The 13,118-nt window shown below is 35.0% G+C and overlaps 1 protein-coding gene across 1 annotated transcript in view; it reads left to right on the top strand.

Moving 5' to 3' along the window:
• Positions 1-177: 177 nt before the first annotated feature.
• Positions 178-13,118, top strand: part of LOC113518043 (lysine-specific demethylase 6A) — a 38,334-nt gene continuing 25,393 nt past the window's right edge. The window contains 4 exon segments of the mRNA XM_052892839.1: positions 178-394; positions 1,232-1,337; positions 1,648-1,756; positions 2,651-2,759. Coding sequence (XP_052748799.1) covers positions 330-394; positions 1,232-1,337; positions 1,648-1,756; positions 2,651-2,759 — 389 coding nt within the window. The 5' untranslated portion in view covers positions 178-329.

Below are 13,118 nucleotides of genomic sequence, written 5' to 3' on the forward strand. Positions count from 1 at the left end.
TAATTTGTTTACAATTTTTTATAGTTAATACTGTGCGCGTTAATTTCTCTGTTGCTATATTTTGATCTAACAACTTACTTATTTACAATTGGTATATTTTTGATGTACTTAAATTGAAAACGAATTACGAAAACCGGATACTGTGAAGGCAACACAGAGTAAAGTATATGGCAACATTGTATTAGTGTCAAAAGCTGTCAAAGTTGTAATTGGTTGTATTCTAATTTATTTTCTGAAAGATTCTTAACAATTTAGCATATACTTGTGAGAACTATGCAAAAAATAAGTCTTTGAGATTGTGTTAAATTTTTGAAAATACTTTATTTACTATGGATGAGAAGGAAGAGTTACATCTAACCTCTCAAGAACTGCAAGTTCTGTCCGAGCTTGACAGGTTTGTGAAGCTTTATTACTTATAAACTATAAACTAAAACTAATTTGATATGTATCCAAGAAATTAATTAAGAAAAATATACTTTTGAAGGAGATAATACCTTTAGACTAATACCAAGCGCATATTGGTAGTACTTACTAACATTCTAATTTACAAGTAACCTTTTGGTTATTTGTTGCTACTCGTTTTTTAGTATCGGTACTTTTAACCAAAAAACTGAAACTTGTGAATGATACTGATAGTGCTTATCTTTAGAAGTGAGTTCACTTGTAAAGTTATCCCGGATTTTTAGTTAAATATGTTTATCTCTCACTTGACTGGTTTCACCATATCACTGTATCATTTTGTTTAGATTCAACAACTTACAGATTCATTAAACTCATAGGTTTTCACCAATAAAGAAAATGTGTTGTAAAACAAGTTTTAACTATAGGAAAATAATAGTTTTTAAAAGTATATTTGTATATATTAATATATCACATTTATCATTATATACTTTTTGATTTTTGATCTAAAGGTGCTGTATTGTAGAATCAAAATAGTTGATGTGATTGTAAAAAAACTGTTACTTGAAAATATTTACAGTTTGGTACTTTAGTAATTAAGTAAATAAGTTTATTAATCATAAAAGTTTTCATTATTTACTTCAATTTGTATAATTAATATTATAATTATCTCTTTCTTATTTTAGGAATAGAAAAACAATTTTTTGTTAATCTCTGTCAAATTCCTCTTATTTTTGGGTGAGACAGATCCCCTCCTACTTCTATTTAACAACCTCAACATCACTCATGCAAATCATTTTTATTGAGTTTTATGTAATTATTACTATTTCAGTCGACAGTTTGGTTTTTTGAAGCTGAGAGGAACAGAACATGGAAGGACTCGGGCTCTCATTCTCAAGGCTGTTAAATATTTGGAAGGAATGCTTGTACAAATTAAGGTATTTAATCTTATAATTGTATTTTGAAAATGCTATTTATTTAATTTAATTTAGCAGTTTTGTAATTAGATTCTGTATAAAAAAAAAAATAAACTTGTAATACTTATAATGACAAACACACTGATGGCTCACTTGATGGGAAGTAATTGTTCATGCCTGTAGGTGTATGTCTATAGATGTGAACATCCATATAACATTACAAAATATACTGGTATTAATTAAAATTAAAATTTCATTTTGTAATAGTCTTACATAGTATGAAAGGTATTTTTTATATATGGTAAAGGTATATGTTATATTTTATTTTCAGGAGGAAGAAAGAGCTTGCTCACCTGGTGCTAGAAGAGATATATGTATAGATCCTAAGACATACTGCAAATTAGGACATTTCCATCTATTATTAGAGGATTATGCTAAAGGTTCTGATATTTATGTGTTTTACTATTTAGTGTCTTATTTTGGGTAGTTCATGATAATTCTTTGTGGTAGTGTGCAAGGGTGGTATATTCAGTAGTAGACAGTAAGTGGCTAAAATGATAATTTGTCATAGTTGAAAAGCTATAATATACAAGTTTGTATAAAAAGATAATACTAGCACATTTAAATTAGCTAATTTAAAATGTCATTCAGAAAGATAATAATTAGTAGTTGTAGAAATCCTACCAAAAGGTTTTGCAATTAATAATAGCAAGTATATTCAAGGTTCTGTACATTTTATTATTTGTATAATATTTTATTTATTTATTTAACCAATGTATGTAATAACTGAACTTACATAGTGTACAACAACTAAACTTTTTGCTCTTAAAAGTCAGGTTGACTTCAATTCTGATAAAAGACCCAAATTTCTCATAGATATCATCATCATCATCCATCCCTTTCTTTATCACAATTATTTGGGGGCAGTCTATTATGTTTTTATTCATATTATGCAAGGTTTTGGCTTTTGATTTGCTCATAGATGTATTAAATTAAAAACATTTAAATTTAGAATCTGCAGTTGTTTTTCTGCAAGTAGATTTTGCTTTGATTAAACCTATATTTTCTCTATAAGGCAAAAAAACTGCCTCTTCAATCATCAATAAATTAATATGGGACTACTAGGGCGTTAATGTTATCATTTGCAAAAACAACTACTAATTAGTTTGCAATTGACAATGTTAAGCATATTTTATACATAACCCTAGTCATAGAAATAATACATGTGAATTGATGTTTTGAAAATTGCTTAAAATTAGTTTCTGAGCAAAGGTAAATTTGCAAAATAATAAGTATAATAATGATGACTAAATAGTTAATAATGTTTTTTACAGCTATGTCAGCATATCAGAAATTCTATGCATTGGAACAAGACAATTGGAAGGATCCTTTATTTTTGTATGGACTTGGTCTCTGCTATTACCATTACAATGCTTTTGAATGGTAAGTTTTGTTTTTGTTATATACTGCTTGTAGTTCTTGTAAAATATGTTTTGTGTTTATAGACTTAAGAGTATTCTTGCAATAAAACTGGTAATATCTGCAAGTCTTCCAAATAACATTTATAGATTTTTTTATTCAATGTAGCACTGAATTTGCCATCTAGTTTATTTGCGTTTAATCTTTGGAGATATTTTTATTACATACTCATACTTTTTATTAAAATTGGAATTTTTACCTTATTTATCATCATATGCTTGATGATTAAGTACATTGAAAATTTATTATAATACCAAGATATAAAAACAGTAATATTTTTTATGCAACTTAGAATGGCAAAGAAGCTAATGCCCAACTGATGGAATGTAGTAATTGTCGCCTATAGACATTATAAACTTCTGTGAAATATTTAGATATTAGTAAAAAAATCATCTAATGTTTTTTTATTCAAAGCAAAAATATCAAGAAATATGAAACCAATTAAATTTACTATAATAATGTAATTAATGTTATATGTTAATTATAGGTTTCTAAAGTTTTGATTGTATTAATTTTTTTTTTTTGCTATTTTGCTTTTTACGATTTTAAAAAATATTTCTACTTATTTTCATATGATTTTAAATATTATAACAATATTGTACTCAAAAAACTTAGTACATTTTACATAAAACAATATTTAAAGATTTGGAAATGTGTAAAATTATATTTTAATTATAACTTAGCCAGTAGTTATGGTATAAACATACATATAGACCATTTTAAAAGTGGAAAGTAGGGTACAACTAATGAAAAGTGACAATCATCATTTGTGATGTCCAGGAAACTACTAACATGTTGAAATTAATTTAATCCTCAAGAGTGTATGTAATGCATACATTACTATTTTATAGCTGTAGTAATAAATGGAAGTGTAAAACGTCCCAGAAAAGTAGTCTGTCAATTTTTAAATTCAAATTATTTTCATACTTTTTTTGACTGTTCTTACCACCATATTTATTTTATGCTGTCACATAGTATAATTAAGATGAATCTAAAGATACTTATTTATTTATCAAGTTTTTAACCTACTTATTGCGACAAAGATACGAATATGTATATCAGGGTATATGGTGAATAAATAAAATTGTTCGAATTTAAATATAATCGGGCTTTACTATTTTTTTTTTTTTTTGTAGTTTATCGTTATAAGTTGATGATAATTCAACTGGAAGATTAAATTATTGTAATTGTCGTGTTATCCGCTTTGACGTATCTTGCTCCTAGATGGCGCTGAAATATATATATGAAAATGTTATACGGCCGTATAACCCTACCAAATTCAGATACAACCTGCTTGCATACTTTCCACATAAACTGTGTCGAATATATAATCTAGTAATGTGAAATTTGTCATTGAATAATGATTGACATATCAAACATTTTCTATACACTAGCTACACTAACTACCTGCTATGAATTGAGAAAAATAGCAACCGATGGCGTATCTTTCGCCCTCTTTTTACTAATTATATTTGCATAAGAAGAAAGGAGGCAACCATATGATTTAAAGTTTTTTATTATTCATTCTATGTAATACCTTGTTCTTAGGTCTTGTTTAACCCATTGACATTGAAATTGATATATTATAGAGGTTTTTCGGCACGGATATTATTTTTACGGTATCCACTTTGTTATAATTTGCCACTAGATGGCGCTAAATAGACTAGTACATCGATTTTTCTATATAGTGTAAATTGGTGTACATAGAGAATATTTTCAAATTATCCATTTTGTTGTAACACGCTAAATAATGCTGCAATATATACTCGTAAATTTCTGTTTCGTTCGATCGATCGCAATTAAAATTGGTGTATGTTAATATCTGAAGTATAAAGAATATTTTTTGCTTGTCACGAATTCGCCATCGGATGGCGCTGCAAAACATGAACTTTTATACTGTCCAAGTAACTGGTAAAATTATAACTATAAAATATATAAATTAGATAAATATTAATATTGTTAAGAATAATAACTTAATAAATTTCGCCTGGCAATATTTAAAAAAATAAGAAAAAAGTTTTTGTCGGTAGTAGTTGGAGGTTTTCGAGAAATACATTGTTGTTTGTGTGTCGCTTTTAGTTTTTTCGACTTATATCGCGCGTATACATATTGCCACGAATATCGTAATAATTAATGTATATATCGCATTGTATCGTTTTTATTATACACAACATAAAACCAAGATGCTGATTAAGTGAAGGGTGCTACACTGCTGGTCGGTTCAAGGCGGTGGACAGGTAACCCGAATCTGAGGGTAAGTTCGATAGGACCAGAATTTCTAGGAAGTCTTAAGCCAGAGCCGAATCCTGCTATCTACAAAAAATCAGGTTAGTGGTTTCTACCTTCATTATCCTCTTGTGTTTATAATTTCCATACCATTTTCGCAATACATAATACAGTCAGCTAGCAATCGTTGTCGGAAGATTAATTTAATTTTCTTCTATATTATTTTACGAACGGTTAACAAATATAATTATAGTATTATTTATAATTTTTTTTATAGTTTTTATTTTTCCTATTTATATACATATTACCTATACACATAAAATAAGTAAATAAATAAACGTATCTAAGACAACATCTGCTAATCCTTCCTAATATTATAAATGTGAAAATGTTTATTTGATACTTTATAGCACTTTAACATTTTAACCAATCACTATGAAATTTGATATACACACACTATATAGGATGGAAAAGGATATAGGTTACTTTATATCTCGGTCACGCAGATGAAGTCTAAAAACTAGTATTTCATAAAATTAAGTGGGATCCTTTAATAGTAAAAAAATTAGATCCTAAGATCAGAAGCAAGAAATCTTTCATATTCAATTACTAGAGGGTTTTTGCACAAAGGTTGTCTGCAAGGGTACTTCTGCTGCTACTATGCAGTTGTGCTTGCATGATTGTGTTTCTGTTTGTAGAGTATATAACAATGAAATTATAGAATATGGAACTACGTAGGCATAACATCGTAATCTTTAGAAATGGCAACTCATGATGAGTACCATGGGCATAATTGTACTTTGTAATGTCTATATTCCTGTTCATGACTTTAGGCGACCGTTACCACTTTTCATCAGCAAGGCCGTTAACTTGTTTTCCCATTCTAAGTGTCATAAAAAAAGAAAACAAGTTTTGTAGATGTTTCACCTTTTATTACCTCCTGAGTGCAGTTACCTTTTGTTTCGGCACAAAAATAAAAAAAAATACTGAAGTATTACCTGCATTATGTTCAGAACCTCTCTGAAAAATTTTATTACATGAACTTAGGTATTTCAGCTTTGGAGTGATCAATCAGCGGTGGACCTTATGTTAAATAGTTCTAAAGCATACTATTGTATAAATAGTGGAACGGGAAGATCAAAGCAACCTCACCTCAATCTCAAAGGTTATCGCTTGTGAGCTTGGAATCTTCGATCATAGTTATTGAATTAAGTCAAAGTGTCCTAGTGAGAATCCTAGTTCTTCTACCCAAAAAAGTATTCAGTGTTGGCTGTGGGGCTGGACTTGTGTTATAATAAAGTCTTTATATAAAATGTTTGTGCAGGACGTCATGATATAATGCTGTCTTGTATTATAAAATACAAATTTAAGAGTTTTCTTGTTTGTGTATTTTATAATCCAAGCTAGCCACGGCACAACAAAAAAGCAAAAATGTCTTGCATGCCAAAAACTGTTTTCTTTAATGCTAGTTGGTCTATTTTCTTATCCGTTTGGAGCTTTGTCTTCTAAATGGCTTCAGAATTGGACATTAGAATGTCGATTCTAAGAAGCAAAATTTTTGGTTTTGGAGATTTTTTTTTTTATTTATACAACTTAGAATGGCAAACAAGCTGACAGTTCACCTGATGGAAAGTGGTAACCGTCGCCTATAGACATAAGCAGTACTATGGACATAACAGAGTATACTGTTTCGCCCATGATACCCCCCATGCGTTGCCATTCCTGAGGACTCAGGTGTTATTCCTCTGTACCCTGTAAATTTATGTAAGTTGTGGGACATGTTATGGAACCGTAACGTCATCAAGCCATATAAAATATATATTAGTTTCTGACTGCGTAATTTTCAACACTTCCTCAGTAAGGGGAGGAAGCGTGGGTAGCAGTCTGGGGTGCGTTGCTGCTGGCGTTGCCGCCATGCACTAAATAATGCACGGGTCATGGGGGGGGGGGTTGATCTTCATGACTGTGTTCTGATGTCGCGCTGTCACTGCGCGGTCTTCGCCTGTCGGGTGAAATCCCATGTTGGGAGGCTCAACAAATTGCCGGCGTTTGAGTGAGCTCGGCGATGTCAGAGCTCTCGCTAGGGTGATGTGGAGTCCGCTTGTTCGCGCGCGTATGGTTTCGCTTCTGGTGGACGCGCGTGTAGAAGCGTCAGGTCTCGAAGGTGACCCCATTCCAACGCATCCACGCGCACGAACATTTTGGTGACTAAATGTTGAGCATGTGCGTCCAACACTGGGATCTTAAGATCTCTCTCGAACGTGGCGTTCAATATATTAGCACCGGATGCAGGAGGTGAATGGCCACTCTGGCCTTGTTGCGTACCTTCTTGACGTGTGCTCTGAAGGTTAGTCGTCGGTCAATCTCCACCCCTAGGTAGGTGGCGGTTTGTGACCACTTGATTGGGGCGTCTTGCAGGCAAAGCTGGGGAGGCAGTCGTTGTTGGTTGAAGACGATCGCTTGTGTTTTGCGCACGTTCACTGACAGGTGCCATTTCTTAAACCACGGTGGAAGAAGGTCTAATAGTGTTTGTATCTTCTGCGCTGCATGCTTGGCGGACAGGAACAACGCGATATTAGTCGCATTGTCAGTATACAGCGCTATAACGATCTGTGGAGTCATGGGGATATCGTCAGTGAACTGCGCGTAGAGCATAGGTGATAGGCAGCTCCCTTGGAGGACGCCTGCACGGATTAGACGCTCACTTTAACAGGTTTGATCCACCACCACTACAAAGCGTCGATCCTGTAGAAAGGAGGCCACCACTCGGATTAGCTTTCTTGGCATTTTCGTTTGGGTAGCCAACTTGAACAGCAGACCGTTATACCATACACGGGCGAACGCCTTTTCTATGTCCAGGAATACTGCTATGGAGTGCTCTCTCTGTTTCCGGCTTTAGTTATCGCATGCAGTACCCTGGTCAGCTGAAACGTATTAGAGTGTTTAGCTCTGAATCCGAACTGCTCGGGTCTTGGCTTGATGTATGGGTGTATGTGTTTGATGAGCAGCCTCTCAAACACCTTCGAGACATGCTTCAATAACGTTATTGGCCGATAGGATTCCGGCTTCAATACGTTCTTGCCGGGTTTAGGCTGCGTGGTACTGCAGCCTCCCGTAGCTAGTCAGTAGAGGTCGAACTGGGGGCTGGGATTTGGTTAGCCTGCGACATAGGCAGTCAATGCTATTCTAGTCGTTACTGGCATCTCCCAGAAATCGGTCCCAACTCTCTTTCCTGTGAGGCTCGAATGTCATGCTTGATCTCCTCCGGTTATTAATTCAACCTCGTTTTGAGCGTGGGGCATCGTGTTGACTGCCAGTTTCTACGCAGATTTTTACTGCAGACCTTATAAAGTGGCCTTCAGACAGATTTATTTTGTGAAAAGAACGTGGTTCCTTTCCTGTTGTCTGCTTCCTCATCCTCAGCCTTCTGGCCAATAAACTTTTTAGAATTCTGTGTACTTACTTTTAAAATCTCTTTAACTATTTCATGAGAATTTTGTCATAGCTAAACAGAATAAAATATCTTACTTTCCTTTAAGATTTAACCGTTACTTATGATATATTGCTGTGATTTTTGTCTCTGGTTCCTTGCCTATATATAGGCCGGTTATTTTTGTGTTTTCTCCCACGAACACTCAGGTTATGGAATGAGCTCTCTGCCGAGGTGTTCCCAAGAGACTACAGCATGGAGTTCTTCAAAAGGGGGCTAAAGAGGTTTCTTCAGGGTCGGCAACGCGCGCGTAATACCTCTGGTATTGCAGGCGTTCATAGGCTACGGTAACCGCTTACCATCAGATGGGCCGTAGTCGTATGCTTGTTTGCCACCTCAGTGGTATAAAAAAAATCTAAATAGGACTTATTATGTAATTTTTTTTTAAATGGATTATAAATTGGTCTAATACATACCTAGTCATATTTTGTTGAGACTTAAATATTGGTGTACCATGGATTTCTGACAAAATCAGAAAATCATGACTATATACCTATGAATGAATGAATAATATATAATTTTATTAGGATTTTAAAAATATTATTTGCCTATAATACATACGGTATTTCTACTCCTACTTTATTTTCAGTATGTCAACAAGGAACGCGAGGAATGTGTGCGAGTTGATGATGTCAATTTAAAAATAAACTAAACAAAATTACTGTTCAGGTTAGCTTTGTAGTAAATCTTATCTGTTATATTACAGAGATCTTTATATTTTAGATATTTGGAATTCAGAGTTAAATATTTATATATAGGTAGATATTTAAGCGTTTACCACCTACCTATCTAATCTATGTTAATATTTTTGTTTCGGACCGAAAGCGTTTCGTAGCTTGTCGTGTCGACATTCGTTCGTGATTCACCGGACGTAGGACGAGTGCGCGGGGCGGGCGGTGTAGCTAGGGCTCGCGGGGCGTGGGGCACAGGGCACGCGGCGGGGCGGGGGACGGTGCACGCTGCAGCGCGAGGTCGTCGCTCGCTCGCGCCGCGCTCGGCCAGTCGGGAGCGGGATGCGGTGACGTAAACTGCATCGGCGCGGGCCGCGAACGTAGTGTAGGACGGGACGTCTCGTATTTGTATAAGTGCCGTGTGTGTACGATACCATCTTGTGTGACTGAGTGCTTGTGCTATTCCCGTCGACGACGTGCCCGCTCTTCACTACGTGGGCCACTGCGGCCTCTTCAGCCCACCCCGGATCCGAAGATCCCCGAAATGGTGAGTGCGGTCGAAGCTCCCGCTCGCCGTTTGTTTACGTCGGGTCACTTGCCGACTCTCTCACTCAACCTGCCGCCCCCACATCCATGCATCGCGTTCACACACGACTCTTTCTATTGTGTTTTGTTTCCAAAATGCAGACACCTATGTCGACGGCCCCGTAGCTGGTCCCGTCAAGATGTTGCATTTTTGTTTGTGTGCATATTTTTTGTAGTATTTTCGCAGGTAGCACGCCCAAGCGAAACTTCCTATTCACTACCCTAAAGTCTGGGCGTATTCAAGATGCTGTTAAATAATGTATAAAAAAACGAAGGGTAAGTAAAACTTGCGAGGGTGGGTGGTGCGTGCTTTAGTTACGCTAGTAAATAATGAGCTCGTCGCCGCATAAAATGTAGGTCGGTGGAGTGTGGCCGCTGCACGCGATGCCATACTGCCTCACCTCTCCCTTCGCTTAGCCATGGCTAGTGCATGCACCGCTAATACCTATTGCATCGGTTCATTGTTGTAACAAGGCACGTAGGTACCTATGTCGCTGGCGTGCATTGCCTTGCACATTCACTTAACGGTACAATACCTTTATATCCGTATTACTAGCCATATATCAACAGTAAAATAGATATGTTTCATCTATTTGTCTTCGAGTTTATAGAACACGACAAATAACATTTACACTGCAAAATAAACCTTGTCATGGCCCTTTCCAATAGAAAGTCGAGCCTTATGCTGATACCCTTTGCTCTTAGTCAGATTAATTTCGGCTTAGTCATGTTTCTAGTCATCTGTAGGTAATGTAACTTTGTGTGATGAGTAACTAGTCAAGTAATATGTTGTCATGTTACGTATGAGTGAACACAGAAAATCAGTGAGTCATTGCACTGACTTAATTGTGGAAGGCGGTTTTCGCGCACTTTTGGCGACACCTTATTCGTCAGTCAAACCAGTATAGTGTGGCTGTGACATTATAATTAACTATTTGCACTGGTAGACTGGTACGAATTAATGTCTTACATAATCTGGAAATTCCTTCCTTTCGGAAAATACGTCATTGTTCGTTTCAACAACAAATAATAAATGCCTAAAATACAACATTCTCGTATCTACCTATATATAAATAATAAAATGAAATATTAAATTGATATTTACGATAACCACGTTACTATGTACACGTTACGATTAACCAATATGATTAGCGATCCGTCTGATTTCAAGAAAAATAACGATAAGAAATGTCTACTTACACATACTTACCTTAGAGGGCACAACTGAGAGTTTCGATTATAGTTTACCTTACAATTCATGGCAAAGATTATAAGTTCTTTATTATCACGAGCACGTGCTGCATATTAATCTCGAGTGTATAATCTGTCATGTGTTGCTACTTGTCATCACTACATCAATGTACCTAAGCGGTTATCACAGACAGTGTGGGCTATCAGTCGCGAACCGGTCTTTGCATTATCTATCTACGCAACACCGCAAACCGCTTCAATAACGGTATTTGGCTCTGGAGTCCTCCAGTAACTAGACTTGTTCGGCCCGTTTCACAAAACGTGTTTGTTACTATGCCCGCTTAGACTCCACTAGGCATCAGCCGGAAATGATTTTTTCACAAATATTTTACAAGGATACAGCGAAATTAAAATTTACTTCAAATTTTATCATAATAGGCAACTATGACGACTTTGCTGCCTGGGATTTTCATATTACGTATGATATTCAACTTAGAGGAAACTAAATTGTAAATTCCATATCTGTATCCATTGCAATTCATTTATTCATTAATACTGAAATACTTGAATGTATCACCAGATTTCTCAGTACCTATCAAAATTTATCGTTTCCCAGTAAAGTTACATTATTATTCAAGGTACAAAAACAATACATACGTACTTGATATTTATATTGGGGCTGATTCTTAAAAGATATCCTTTTTAGACAATGCCAATTGATTGTAGAATTTTAGTAATAACGTTAAAGAATTCATAGTATGGTGTGATGTATTCTGAAAAAACTTTGAAATATTGGTTCCATTCTAATTTTTGTCAAGTTTATCTATAAAGCTGCAAAATTTTATAGTTCATTTTTGGCATTTCTTTTTAGAATCTTCGTAATCGGGTCTTTGTTCACTTCATCGTCATTTTTTCTGAGCCTTTTTACCCCTTGATATATGTACATAGTCTTCTAGTCTTCATCGCGACGTTTCTTTTGATTGTTACGCAACTGTTTCGACATTTGCCAGTCAGCTGGCAGGTTTATCTTACTAGTTAATGTCAAGCCGTTGAATATCGATTGCTGTGTGGTAATGAGTGCCATGTAAGCAATTGTTAGAGCAGCTTGTGGCGCGTGCCATAGGCAGGTGTATGCCGGCTGTTTCTGCACCTGTCACTTCATCAGCTGCTCCTTAGAACATATTCTTTGTATTCTATGGTCGTAAAGTATATTCATGTAAAGAAATACAATTTGTATTCTGCTATGAATATTGCATATCTATAAGTCACGTTTTCTTTACGATAGTTGGTGTATTATCTTCGTAGTACGTGCCTACCTACAATCATTGTCGAGCGAGATGGACAATGATAAATCTACCTCTTTCAATATCGCAGTGATAACTATTTTATCAGACACTTGTTTATCATAGCTGCGTTCAAGTACGTAGGTACCATTCAACAATACACATCATAAATACTAATACTGTTCATAATTGTATTTATGTATCAACGGTCGTATTCATCATAGTTATTATTATTCTATTTAGAGTTTTATGCATAGGTGAAAACGATACATATATATATAAGGAGGCACAGATATAAGCCAGTTTTTTACCTTTTAGTTACTTCTATTTCTAGAATTTTGTAAATTTACATATAAGATTATTAGTAGAAGTAAAAGTATATACTAAAATTCGGATTATCTGCTTATGGAAGATATAGTGGGAAGGCCACAAATAAGGCGAAAGAATGACATTGTGAAAGCAGGGAGGCACTGTTGAACTTTAATTGTCTATAACAGTTTTATAGGGCAAGGATGAATGAGGTCCTAAAAAAATGGTCAACAAAGGCATAAGGTGTTAGTGATGAGAATAATTTCAATTTAAAGTAGTTTCTTTTTATCTATGTTATTATTTACCTAAATAAAAATAGTGCATTAACCTTTTTCTTGAACCTTATCAGTCAACAAGTTTAACATTACGGTTTATCCATGTGGGGAAAACAAAGGCTTTTGTTGCATGTGCACGCTTTGTGAGCATACGATGCACATAGCTGATTCATAAATAAGTAGGTAATGCTATTTTAAAAACGTGTTAAGTAAATATATAGGCGAGCGTAGAAAGCGATAAATAATTCTTCCCGTCATGTTTGCTAGTTTGCCATAATTGCGTTCGGCAGTCA

This window comes from Galleria mellonella, unplaced genomic scaffold, assembly GCF_026898425.1.
Source record: "Galleria mellonella isolate WM207_F2 unplaced genomic scaffold, CSIRO_AGI_GalMel_v1 utg171, whole genome shotgun sequence".
NCBI classification, from domain to species: Eukaryota; Metazoa; Arthropoda; class Insecta; order Lepidoptera; family Pyralidae; genus Galleria; species Galleria mellonella.